Here is a 14,180-nt window from a genome sequence, read left to right on the forward strand (position 1 = left end):
TTAAAAAATTAAATAAAGTTTATTGCCTGGTGGCTCAGCACGACTATGAAGACAACGGCTCGTGCTGCCGTGAAGATATTTCCCCCCCAGGAGCAGTGGCCTCCAACCAGCGTAGTCTATAATCAAGTTCTGCACAAAGTAACACAATGAAACAAAGCAAGATATTCAACTTGTGTTTATATTTCCCACCTGCTCCCTCTTCCCATTCCCATAGTCCATGCCTAGCTTGCTCTACAACTACTTTAAGGATGTTGTCCAATTCTTAGGAAAAAAAGGAAAAGATGAAGGAAAGAGTCTGCTGGCAAGTGTCAGGCCAGAAGGGTGTTCAGGGAAGATGAGAATGCCCCAGCTGCAGTCTAAACTCTGCCACTATCCATACTGACATGAAGCAGGAGTTAGGCTTTTTAGAGATTTCCAACAGTGATGACAATGCAGTGGCTGACAAAATAACTTCTGCATTAACCTGTTTGGACATGAGTGCTGAGAGTCTGCCTGACTGCTGTGCTTAAAGGGTTTCCTTGGCATGAAAGGCAATGTAAATCCGAAATTTGTACTTAACAGCCTCCTCACTATCAACAGAGTCTGTGTATCGGCAGAGTGCATTAAGAGTCTGCACAAGTGACAAATGTGGTCAGTTCACGTCTCCCTGTGCTGTTTACGACATATGGGATTTTGTCCTGAGGAATTCCAGCCTCTTGGAACCCATAAGCTGCATAAAAATACATCCGAGGAGAGAAGAGAGGAGAAAGCAGTAAAGGAAGACGTCTGAAAATACATCCCATTGTTTTTCCTGAAGGACCACGCAGAGAATGACTAACGTGCTGCCAAATGGGCTATTTTGACTGCGACCCTCTGAATCTTGCCGTAATGCACAGGCGTACTTTGGGAACCAAGCATCTGAGGTTTGAAGATCTCCACGGGCAGAGCAGACCACTGTTCCTTCTTCTCCTGCAGCAGGGATGTTAAAGCCAAGAGCTCGTGCCTATGTCTCACGGCAGAGCGCTGCTGCCGATAGCCAGGGCTGCCAGGCTGCTTACCAAATCGTCCTCGCAGAGCTGCATGGCACTGCTCAGCACGATTCTCATCAGCTGCCACCTCAAAGCTGGGTTTTAGAACAGCTCCCAAGGGTTCTTCATACTCTGACCTTTAATGGCAGCCAGCGTCTCTTCCAGCTCTGCACTCAGGTCACTTTTGCCTCTGAGCTTCTGCAGTGCTGCAAGGACAAGGGAATCTCTCATCCCCTGAATTTTATCTCCAGTTTGCCTGCTCTGCAGGGTGAAGGATTGAGCAGCAAGCAGTGGCTGCAGAAAGCTGTAGGATGGAGACTGTGATCATGGTGTTACCTTCACAGAGATGGCCAGTTGTGGTGTGGCCACTTGAAAGGTTTGGGGGAAAGGGAGTGCAAATCCCTCACCGCTGTTTGACAGAGAATATTTCCAACCAGTGCCATCTCAGCAGCCATGCTTCTGACTCAGATCTCAAGTGACTTCCCTGGGAAATGCAGGCAATTAAGGTGTCCCTGGTACACAGCACATATGTCCTGGAAACTAATTCCATCTGCTCTGTATATGGGAATTTGTATGCTACAAATCTAAGGAAATCCCTTAATATGAATTGGCTTCAGTTTAGATCACGAGTTCTTCAACCAGCATTTATTTCTCTTCATAGTTACAAAACATATTTGCCATATGAACCCAAGTCCCACCTTTTGACCCTACCTTTGCAGCAGAAAAGTCTTTCGCAGGAACATGCCTTTCTATTATCTTAATAGATAAAAAATATTTAATATTATAGAATATTCTTTAGTTTGGAAGGAGGAAGTGATCATATTTGGAACCCGATACAACACTTCCTACAGGTAAAAGTTGTGGCACCATTCTTAAAAGGTCAGGGCCCGAGTCTGTGTACAAAAGTGGGATGCAAAAAAGCATACATTAATCTGCGTTCAGAGTTACTGTGGCTGTTCATGCAAATATATACCCAACCACCACCTCGGCGGTGTTTAAGGGTGCAGCAGCTAATGCAAATGTTGATGGCACCACGTATTTTGTACAGACTAAATACAGTCCTCTGGTTTAGAAAAATGTTATCTATAGGACTATTGACATAGCCATGGTATTGGGCTGAAAGCTTTTATATTTATTTAAGGAGTCTGTCACCAAACAGAATATTTGTGCTGGAAAGAAGTCTGCATTTCAATCTGCTTTGGACTGAACACACTGGACTGTATGTTAAGAATATGCAATCAACCTTCTTGCTGTTTATCTGCCCGGTCAGCAGATCTCACGTGCTCAGTGAGAGGCTGACAGTCAAGGGTGGCTCTTGACACCAAAGTCCTGTACCTCAGACGTGAATTATACAGAAAGAAGGACACAACCTTCCCTCCTCACCCTCAATATTAGCAGACGGCATATTTTCAGTGGCAGGCCACTGTTTATAGCCAGACTGAGGACACTAAGGAAGTGTCTGTCGCAGGAGGAGGCTCTCAGACCAGCAGTACTTACTGAAGATGGAGCATGGATGACGGAGATGTTGTAACCCTATCAGAAAGTGCCTCCAATCCCAGCGGCACATATTGTCACAATCAGGATCTTGCTTGGAAGCTGAAGAAGGTGGATAGAAAATGGATGGCTTCCTTGCATAGAATAAAATGGCTCAACAAACATTCGGTCCATTCACACTTTGAGTGGTTGGAAGTGAAGATTAGAATAGGCTACAAACGTTGTCGTAAAACGGGAAGTGCCAAAGACAGAAAAAAAACCCCAGATTTTTAAACTATCTCCCTCTACTGCAGAATAGTATTAATAATTCATTGCCATTCACAAAGAATTTGGGACTGCTTTGGGGCAAAGGCCTGCAAGTGTCTTTGGTTTAATATTTAACATGTAAGCTTATGAAGAGTCAGTGCAAAACCAGTAAATACTGGTAGAAACTAGTGTAATTGCTTCAATTAATTCAATTCATTACAAAAGCCTGTACTCACATGATTAATTATTTGAGAGGCATTGCCAAAGTTTAATTACTTCAGTCTCATTTCTAGCTGAGCTCTATTGAACGGAGCTTCTCTGTGTTATGGGGGATTTTCTCATGGCCATTTATATCCAGTGCATTTCTGATTCATTGGCATGCTATTTATTCTGCTGTTTCACGGCAATGACACATATTTGAGTTTAAAATAGCATGTCTTTCCTATGCTGCTTCACGTGTTGTACAGAGCAGACAATGTCTCTCTCCTGAACTTTCTCATTAGACAGTTGCTCCTACATGTTCTTGTGTTTAGCAGTCTATAACTGTGCATTCAGCCAGAATATTTTCTACATTTCCAGTATTACAATATGGGTTAAATATGTGGCAGACAGTGGGTCCTGTGCTGTGTTCTGGTCTCCTTGAGGTCATTTCATCAGTATTTCCCATTGCTTATATTGCCATCTAACACCGCTGCTGTGCCTTCGGAAGCATGGGCAGGTGAACGGGTCATGCAGCGCCATGGGATCAGGGTGTGGGTATAAAAGTGAGGTCTCTTGCCTTTCTGAAGGGTGTAGAACAAGCTGTCCTGGCTGACACAGTATGGGAACCGAGAGCTCACTGGCAGGCTTGCGAGCAAGTGACGTGCATCTTTTCTCCCCTTGCAGGAGGATGCTCTGAGTGTTAAAGTACAAATGGGCATCCCACATCAGAACAACATCCGGGCTAACTGTGGAATCTGGGGACACTCTGTAGAAACTTTCTAAACAGTTTTGTTGATCTTTCCTCCTCTGTCATGTTTGTAAGCCCCAGGTCCTTCTTGCCACTATTGCCTGGACACTTTCCTGCATGACTCTGCCTTCAAGCTGACCTTACGTAGAGGAGCACAGCTGAGTGTCAGCAGCATCGTGTCTCCATGCTCACCTCGCCATCAGTGAACATCCCTTCCTCGCTGCAGCCACACCACCCTGTTGGTTGGTTTCTTTTTGTGTCATTCCCCCCATTCCCGTCAGTTCACACCTATTTTGTGCCTGTGCCTTTGGTTTCCCCATCTGTATGTGAGAACCTGTGGCTGGCAAGCTGTGCCCTGACGGTGTCCTTGGACTGGGAGCACTGTCCCATGTCTCAAGACCACTCTGAGCTTGCTGGGGATCCCTGGCCTTTAGCCTGACACCTCCTGCATGATGTTCTGGGTGATTCCAGGGCCAGCACGGCCTTTGCCAGCCCCCTGCTTGCAAAACCCTCCCCGGCTGGACAGCTCTGCGGGTGACATGAAGAGCCCATGCTCAGGCTTGGCTGTTTGCCATCTCAGGCTAGATTGTGGTTTGCTACGTGACTGTGACCCTCGTGGCCCTGAGATAGACCTTAAATAACCCAAAGCCGGGGAGTTCTTTCTGCTCTACCTGCTCATTTTCTTCTTACAGAGCCATCCACTAAAGAAAAGGAAAGTTTTGCCTAGTCTTGCAATAGATCTGAAATTATGCATTCAAATAACCTTAGATTTTTCCTTTCCTCAAAGCCTTTTCTTGTAAATAACTTCCGTACCAGCCTGAAACAGGAAGTTTTCCCAGGACAGAAATGAAGCCAGACTGTTCCAACCCTGCAGCAAGAAGAGGCTGAGCTCTCTCCTGTCCCGGTTAGAAGCAGGTACATTCCACTTGCACTTTCCTTGGCTACCTCACTTCTCTGTCTTGTTACTGAGACCTGAGCTAAGGATTGTGCAGCCGATATCTCTGCTCTTCCCAGTTATTCTAGTTCTCCAACTGAGAGAGATTTCCTCTCCCTACAATAGCACATTTCTCTTTTAATCACAGTGCCTAGGGATGTAATGCTCCTCCTTCTCATTTCCCTGCTTCCATCATAGAGTACATCCCCCACCAGGTCCTGTATCACAGAGCTCTTTAGTGGCCGTGAGCTAAGGGAAAAGGGTTTGCTTCTCCCTTCAGGAGCCACCAAACAGTTCTGTGCTCAGAGCTGAGCTGTATTTACAGGGTGACCTTCCCAAAACTTCCTTAACGCCTGGCTTCTGCACTATTGCCCCAGCCACTCTGGTGGTGTGCCGCTGCCAGGAGAGCCATTAGTCCGTCAGCTTTGCCCAAGGACTCTGATGAGTTGGACAAATAGTTCTAGAAGAACCTAACAGTACTTACACAACCTTATAAAAATTTAAAAAAAAAAAAAAATCTGTCAACAATAATAGTAAAATAGATGGGTTTTTACCAGTCTCTGCAGCTTGTTCATCCTCTTTGGTAGGTTTTCCTCTGTCTGCCAAAGCCTCTGGTACCCTCAGCAGTGCTCTAAAGCATTATTTAAGTCTCCAGCATAGGAATGTGTATTTAGTCACCCATTACATTAGCATAAGACACTTGACTTGGCAGGTGTTTCGCCAGCTGATTTACATTCTCAAAACAGGGCTGCATGTTCATTAGCAAGACAGTTCAATTCATTTTTTTGAAAGTACGTGACAGTTTGGGGAAATTATTCTGTGAGATCCAGAGCTGCCTAAATCCTCTTGAAGACCAGTATGGTTTATGGCGTAAGTTCCCTCTCAAAGCGTCTGGCACAGTTGCGCAGTAGTGCTTGTCTGATTAAGTGTGATCAAAGCAGAAGTAAACTACAGTTTTTTTCTGACTGTATTTGTCCTGGAGCCCAATCTAGGATCTGAAAGACAAACCAGACTATTTCCCTTGGCCCTGTCAGTGACAGGAATGAAAAAACCCCAAATCTTTCAAATCCCTCATCATACCAAGCCCTTTTGCTGTACTCCCTGTCTATGTCCAGGTGACTTACAGGCAATCCAGCTGTTGCTGAGAAGGAACTGTACACTGATGCACGGAAGGCTGAAGTCCTGCACCCTCTCCATAGCCTGGCACAGAGCAAACAGTGACGCTTACGGCACTCAGGTTTTGTCCCTGAACAATCGTCTCTGGCTTTCATTTCAGAGCAGGCAGAGAACTTTGCTTTTACATACACTGCGTGACTTTTTTTGCTTCTAAAGTGGATAGCACATAATACGTATTACACTATATATTATATTGAAGTGCATGTTACATAGTATGTAATGTATCTAAGTAATATGTAGCATTGCAGGTAAACCTAGTGCTGCGGTGGGCATGGGACAGCAGGCTGCTGGGGGAAGAATGAGTATCTGATCAAAATGTTCTCAGTTTGTTTTGAGTTGTCACAACCTCTGCCCCAGCAGCAGCATTATCCCTGCTGTTCTTTAAGCCTTGTTCTCCCTACAGCCTCAGTGGGCAGAGAGAAGAGCTCTCCTAAGGGCAACAGGGGCTGATTATAGCAAGGACTATAGCTGGTTTTGTGCTTGGGAGACACTGATCAAGGAATCATCTGAGCTTCACCATAGTTGTCCCCAGAGGAACGGTAGAGGAGCCTTCGTATGACGGATTTATGTCACACCCTGGGAGTACAAAATTGAAACTCAGTTCTTCTTTAATATCTTGGTTAAAAATTAAATAACTCTATGAAGTAGAAGTCCCTCCTCTACCTCTGAGAGCCTCCAGCTAAATTCTAATGAGTCGAAAAGGTTTCATCCCACTGTAATGATGGCTTCTTCGGTGACCTTTCATCTTTGTCTTTTGGCTTATCTTTCACTAGTGCGTGACTTTTATGCTCTTCCCTTGTTAACTACCCATCACTTAATCGGGACAGAGTAGCTGGCAGGCTGCATCTGGCTCGTGTGGTAGGTGCTTATTGTTCTAGAAATGGTTCCCTTTTTCCTGTAAGATACAGAAGGCAGCAAGGCAGCAGCAATGGCAATGACAGGCTTGCTTCTTTCTGTAAAATAGAAAGGTGCTCCTCAACAGTGAGAAATGGGGTATCCTCATGGATCCTAGAGATGAGGTCCAGTGGAGATGGAGGCATGTTGCATTGCCAGCAATAATAGCAAAGCCACCATTTCACATAATATCCAGCCTTTGTGAGGGGCCTGACAGATTTCAAAGCATTCAAAATAAGTGAAACTTTTTTTTTTTTTAAAATATCTCTTTGTCTCTACTCAGGCTTTACTACACCTGTATGGAAATATAAACCTGTTCTGCATCGCAGAAGGATTCTTTTACAAATGTGTAAGTAGGGATGTGGTGCTGCATCAGCTGCAGCCACTAAGTGGCAGGGGAAGGAAAAAATCAAAATTTCGTGTATTAGGCTCTGAATCCAACATGCCAGCAGTTTGCTGCCTGTGGTATGTGGCAGGGGTCAGAGGACTGCTTCTAACAGCTGTTAGAACAACTGTAATGTAACTGTACAAATTAACAGCCACTGATGTGTAGTTTAGGCAGCATATATCAAGAACAGAAATACATTCAAAAAGGAAAGCTCTGGTTTCTTCTTGCTGTCCATTCTGAATGAGAACAGGTTTGGGTAGATCTCTTCCAGGAAGAAAACCCACATATTCTGTACTAGGCAAGAGCTTCCTCCTTTTTCCTGGCGTCTTACACGCAGGGACCACCTAGTGCAGGTCTTTGTCCCCTCAGGTGATGAAGTACCGAGTTCCAGCCCACGGCTACCAGGTGGAGTGTCCCTGGTAATTCTAGTCACTGGGATGTGTTGTGGGAGTCTTTGAGGTAGACAGGGATTATTCCATTTATAGTTCCTTAGAAGCCAACATGTCAAAGCATGTCTCTAGTTGGATAAGAGGCAAAGGAATGCAGCTCACCCACAGGCCATCTGGTCTCCATCCATTCCCTGGGCCTGAGAACCACGAATCCGATCCACCGGTCTCATTTCTGTTGCAGCTAAATACAGAAATATATCTTTCTGCAATGACCTGGTCAAGGACTGCCTGCTTAGACCTGCATTGTCTTATTTTTCCAAGGCAAACAGGTGCACATTCTTCTATTTAACAGAAGATGAAGGCAGTATTCATCACAGTCCAAAGGAAATCCTAGAGGCAATGGGCACCAATGCACAGGGGCAGAATGAGAGCAAACTCATTCCTGGTGGTATTACGTGGCAGTTAAACCCAAGAGCTTGCAAGCTGTGCAATGAAGTGAAGCAACTGCCTATGGCAGGCTGTGGGCAGAGAAGTGAAACAGCAGGGGAGCTTAAAGCAGCTCCAAGAGACGGGTGAAGTCCTGTGGACTGTGGCACAGGCTGTTCACAAGCCTCCCTCTTCCAGACGGGCATAAATTGGCTGTTGCCACAGCCAGATGTGTGTGTGCAGCTGGCTCGCTGGAAGTGAGACTTCTGGAGGTTGTCCTCTGTCTTTTCTAGTAACAGCCGCCTTGTTGAGGAGTGGATGGATAGATTTTTTTCTCCTACATAGCATCTATATAACTCGTGCTCTGGTGCTGACAGGTGTTCACATCAGTTGTTTCTAACTGGCTTCCTCCTGCACCTTAAAAAACCCCCAGCATTCCCAACATTCAGTCCTTAGGATAAGCTCTCACAATTTCAGAGTTGCAGTTGGTGTAGATGAGAAATCTCCGGTCTCAGGGTCTGTCACCGGAGTGCCATGAGGACAGGAGAGCAGTTATTTGGAGAATGTGATGGCAGTCTCTGTAATTACCTGACTTCAGGAATAAGTAGTGATCCTACCATTGGGAAACCCCATCACCCATGCTCTTCGATCTGCCATGCATGGAGAGGTTCCTATGTTTTAGAGTGTTTTCACCCCAGGATCCTGTAGACCAACTGCAATTACACTGCAAGAGTAAAGAGAAAAGGGGTCCCACTTCCATCTGTGAGGCTTGGATCTACAGGATGAGTTCTGCCTACAAACACTACGCTGGAAATCGCAGGAGAGATTTGGAGCTGTTCCCTGGCTGGTTGTTGGCTATCTCCCAAGCTCCAGCCTGGCCATTTCTGTGAACCCTTCTCTCTTTCCTGTAATGACCATCACAGTGAAATACGAAATACCTCTGTCTGCTTGTCCTGACTCCTGCAGGACTCGCTCAGAATACAGAAGACAACTAATATCATCTACAAACGAGCAGCTTTCTCAAGGAACAGCCAGCAGGTCTGCTGTTTTTATGGTGAAAGCAGTGTTTATGGAACCTAGCTGTTAGAACGGATTTTCTTTGTAGGAAATGAGTGCCCTGCTGTGACACCATTTATTCTGTTCTCTAATGTTCCTTAGAAAAAAACCACAATTTATGTAAGTTCAAGACACTGTATAAGATCTTCAGGAAATGGGTTTCATTGCAGAGGTTTCTCAGGGCAGGGACCCAATGCTGACAGCTTCTGCTACCACACAGAGTCACTGGGATGCTTTCCAGACCAGCAGACATACATGGGAGCTGAGTCCTCTGAGGACACGAGGGCTGATACAGCCAAGGGATCTAGCTGCTTTTCTCTGCCAGCGGGGAATTTTGGATGTCAGAAGAACGTCTCTATGTTCTGTGCGCTGGATCAGCAGTCAGCATTTTCATCCTCCTGATAAGCAACAGAGCTTCTCTGGGAAAATGGAGAAAGCCCAAAATACTAAATATAATTGAAATACCCTTTTCTCAGTCCATTGTAAGCTGTGGCTGAACTATTCCCTTTCCATCCTTCTTTGCGTCAGACGCCGATGCAGGCAGTTAGCTGAAACTGTGTGACCTGAAGGCCAGAGAGAACAAACTGTTTGGTGGAACAAAACCTCTGTTCCTGTGTGCAAGAGAAGAGCGTTTAGACTCTGCCAAATGGCAGTAAATGTCGCTGAATGTTCCCGTCAGAGGAGAGGAAGCTACGTGCAGCAGTGTCGGAGTGTCAGGTTCATCCTGATTTAACACTCACTTCAGATAGAGCTTTTTTTTAGAGCTGTCCCCTGGCTTATGGAGAGGCAACTGGACTAGGACACGCAGTCCCACCTCTGGTGAAAACCAAAGTGCAAACACGGCTTCTGACTCCTTGCAGGGGTCTTCGACAGCTGACAGCATGCTCAGTTGTATGTGCTGCTATTGTGTGGCTGAACACAGACCTCTTTTTAGAAGAAACAAGCATTGTTTTCCAGTTCTCTTGTTGATTTGGCCACGCTGCTTATGAAATGGCTGTTACAAAATAAAGGCCCTTGAAGGATGTTCCCCACTGACAGCTGTGGGAGGCGACCTGTGGTGTAGAGGACAGATCACAAGGCAGAAGAATTTGACAAGAATGATTAAGGACTGGGAAAAAAAAACCAACCCTGTGCAAACAGTCGTTTTCTTGCTTGATGTCTTCAACTCATGATCAGAAGCTGTTTTGGAAGAGGTGCTTTATTTGGGTATGTGATCAGGCTTTGCTCAAGGAGATTTAAGTGAGATGATATGCCAGAGGCAAAGCTATATTTTTGAACTAAAAAAGCCTAGGAAATAAAAATAACATAAACTTTGATTTACAGCAAACCCTGTGCAAACCACATGTCCTTGGAAGGCTGAGCTCTAAGCGCTATCTTTAGTTTCTTTCTAACAAACAAACAAATAAAAAAAACCATCCAGTTCTGCGTGATTCACTTTCTCCTGACTTCAGCCATCACACTGTAGAGTTAGCTGACTGGGACAGGAAATCCTTTAATGAAGGAGAAAGAATTTATATATGGCCATTAAACATTGAAAAGTAAACATTTCGAGTGCCTCGGGCAGTTATGATTACACAGCTTATCTATGCACGGGGCTTCATGGAGCCTTGTTTTCAAAGCTAGAGCAGAAACTCTCCGTGAATACGCCGTGGTGGATCTGGAGCTCTTGGCACCTGCTTTCCAAGCCACTGAGGACCGAGTCTGAGCGCCGAAATGTTCTTCCAGCAAGGTCCCTCTGGCCGCTGCGGCTCATCTGCAGGGGAGCTCAGTGCTGCTCTCTCTTGAACACGTTCCTTGTGCATCAGTCACGCAGTGACCTCTTGTACACCAGGACTAACGGGGATCTCAGGTCTGACGTGTCCTGAAGAGCACTAGGGGGGGTGAGACCTTGTGCAGAGCTCGCACAGCCTCACATCCTGGAGGGGGAATTGCTCAGAGCCGACGGGGGGGTTATCTTTGTTTTCAAATGAAGAAAAGAATTGGGGCTCTACTGCAGGGGGGTGGAACATTACTCCAGCCAAGGGGCTTGAAGTGAGGTGTCCAGGGCATGAACTCTCTGCGCTGTCTGCCCTACAGCCCAGCTGCAGGAGGTTCCTATGTGTCATCAGGCCAGGTATGACTTCTCACAGTAGGACATGTTGCAAAAAGCAATCGGATGAATTTACAAACAACGTGCCAATGGCATTAACGAGCAGAGGGCACACGCCACCGGCTGGACGCTCATCAGATGCGTGGCTGGGGGCTGGTTTCCTGCCCCATCAGCTGCTCAGGGAGGTGAGCAGCCCCAGCGAAGGCACCGATGCTCGTTAAGGCCTGTGCTGATGGGGCGCACAGCTCCTTTCATCCTGTGACCCCGGAGACTGCTGTGCTGGGCAAAATGGGAGCTGCAGCCTTCAAACAAGGCATCTGTTTATTCTTGAAACAATTAGCGAGGGCAGTTAGATCTTGAACTCGTTACTGAGCCCAAAACAATTATGATAAAAACAAATTCCAGATGGGCTCAAAGGAGTTGTTTTTGTCTTTACTAAATTAGAATGGATTCCATGTCTTCAAGTTCCTCTGGCATTTATGGACAGGAAACGCGAATTACACGCAATAATTTACTACAAACAAAAGAAATGAACGCTGCAACAGCCCATTTATCTTCGCTCATGTGCTTTCTTGAGGTTTATGTGCTGTTTAACTCATGGGGGGAGTTAATAGCTTTTTTCTTTGTTTTCTAACTCTTCGCTATTTTGGTTTGCAGAAACTGAGACAGGAAGCTGTTGAGTTTCTGTTGCGCAGTTAAGTTTACCTGCAACCCCAGGCAAATGCTTGCGTGTTCCTTAAAATCACCCCAGAAGTGGGGAAAACAAAACCCGAGGTAACGGGAGGGTCCAGTAGCGGTCTGTCACTGTGTATGTGCAAAACCATTCCCTTTCAGGAAATAGATTTTTAAATCAAAGGCCAAATGAATCCACAGTGGCGAGCATGCAACATGCTAGTTCTGCTTTTCCAGGAATATTTTCTTATGAGTTGGTTTGTGGATTGTAAATGTGTACAGTACAACAGGTTACTATCGCTAAGCCTGCAGATGCAGAACGGGTAAATACTGTTGGAAAAGAGCGCTGCCTCTGCTACCATCATGTTTCAGTTCTTCCTGCGAGTGCCTTGAGCAAAGGTTACAGATGGGAGTTCTTCCAATTAGTTCCTCGGGCAGCTCCAAGAGCCCCCAGGCAGAGACCTTCTTCAAAGCCCACCCAAAATGGACTGAAGTCTGGGCACCAGACATACTTTTAGGGAAACTCTGAGTTTCTGATGTCTTGAGTTTTGAGGCTGATGCTGCACATCAGCATGAATTCAACTGCTTCCAAAAGGAAGGGGAACCCAGAAGATGGCAGGCGGCAACGGTGTGTTGTTGCTGCTCAGACCTGCGCTTACATCTGCTTTGGGTCCCTGGGCAGGGGGAGGACAAGAGGACAAGGCAGGAGGAAATCAGCAAAGAAACTCTTGTTCTGGCAGTCCCTCATACCTCCCGGCAGCTGAGACAAAGAAATCGGGTTTGCTTTTTTCAGGCTTTTAGTTGGATTCCATGATTGGATGGAAGGCAACGTGTCCGCATCGCTACAAAGGTGCATAATGCAAATTCGGTGATGCGGCTGTGCTGCTGTGAAGTTGTGCAAGGACATAATTCCCAACCCTCAGAAAATGTGACAAGGATTGTAGTAAGACTAAAGCTGCCCCTGGGTGTACTGTAATGCATGACATCAGCTTGGCTGGGCTCCGAAGGGAGCGAGATCAAGGGCAGAAAGGAGCCTGGGAACTGGGGGTGTCACCGAGACTTGTTTGGCCTCTTCCAGTGTGAGATGCTGAGCCTCCCAATGCATTTCATTGCTTCTCCCCCTTCCCCCCATGAATCTTAGAAAAGAAGAACTTAAGTAGAAGCCTGGACAAGTAGAGTTTTCCAGTTTTGGCTGGCAAACAAGGGAAAAGAAGAAAAATGAGAAACTGATGACTTTTTTTTAGATATCATGCGATGTCTGATTTGCAAATAGTCCTCCACAGGGAGTAAGTGGGATTGATCATTTGGATTTGTACCCCTGTGGAGGTAGGGGGACTCAGCTCCAGGCTGATGGCCTCCTTCCAGCAGAAAGGCTCCCAGTGTTCGGCTCCCACCCTGGTTCAAACCAAAGAAGGGGCAGGAATCACAGTGCTTGAATTCAGCTTCTGATGAGGCCATTGCCTGCAGGCAGCGAGAGATGGGAAACCCCTAACCCCCCATCCAAAGGAGCAGGATATTTATTCATTTATTTAATTTGTTATTCATTTATTCATTCTCAGTTGTTCAACTCGGTTGCCCCTTCTGCTGGGGCTGCGAGCTCTGCGGCGTGCTGAAGGGCCGAGCTGCAGCAGCGGGGCTTTTGGGCTGCAATAGCCACTTGAACAGGGGCAGCCCTTGGCAGAGCTCCCGGCCCTGAGGAGGAGCTGCCTTTCCTTGTAAGCTCAGCTCTTCTCACCTGCCAGCGGTCTCACATTCACCCCAGCTCCTGCCAAAAGCCTGCAAGAACTCAGCCGAGCTCCCTGACACCGCTGCAGTTCAAGGTCCCAAGTTTTCCCCCTTGACTCCATCCCCAGGATCCTTAATGCAGCTCTGACGTGGAGCGGCTTCTCCTTCCCCCCAGAGCAGCCGGGTCGGATGGCTGCCAGCATCCCCGAGCCTCACAGGTGCCTGCCTGTCTCTTGTCTTCTCCCCTCTATCCCTGAACCAGCTTTAACCCCCGGTTCCCTCATCTTCCAGCTGGGGTTCGTTCTTCATCGAAGGGCACTCAGGCTGGAGCTGGTGGAAAACACAGACTCCCTCCCCCGCCGCTGATTTCACTTCCCATTAAGCGAGGCTTTAGAGGGAAATCTCAGGGCTCATTAAGGCCCTTAGGACAGCTTCGCCTTCTCCTGCAGAAACCCAACGCCAGGCCGTAAGGTGGGACCAGGCTCCCCAGCAGAGCAGACAGCTCCGGAAGGCGTCATCAGCGCGGGAGCAGCGGACGCCAGGTGTACGCAGGCCTTATCAGAGCCGCCTGCCCGAGGTACGGTTACGTGGGGAGCGCCGACAACTCCGCTCTCCCCTCGAGAGCTGGATGCAAACGCCGGCACCGCTCCCGGGGCGGGACCCCCGCGCCGCCTCCTGGCCTCACACCACCGGAGGCTCTCGCACGGGCGCCCCTTCCCCTTCCCTCGCTCGCTC

At 47.1% G+C, this 14,180-nt stretch overlaps 1 protein-coding gene across 1 annotated transcript in view; it reads right to left on the bottom strand.

The window, feature by feature from the left end:
* LOC104122725 (solute carrier family 2, facilitated glucose transporter member 11) overlaps positions 1-475 on the bottom strand; it is a 15,208-nt gene extending 14,733 nt beyond the window's left edge. The window contains exon 1 of the mRNA XM_035890487.1: positions 452-475. Within this exon, the coding sequence (XP_035746380.1) occupies positions 452-475 (24 nt within the window). The remainder of the gene's footprint in view (positions 1-451) is intronic.
* Between the last annotated feature and the right edge of the window lie 13,705 nt (positions 476-14,180).

Source organism: Egretta garzetta, unplaced genomic scaffold (genome assembly GCF_000687185.1).
Source record: "Egretta garzetta isolate BGI_Z169 unplaced genomic scaffold, ASM68718v1 scaffold343, whole genome shotgun sequence".
Lineage (NCBI taxonomy): Eukaryota > Metazoa > Chordata > Aves > Pelecaniformes > Ardeidae > Egretta > Egretta garzetta.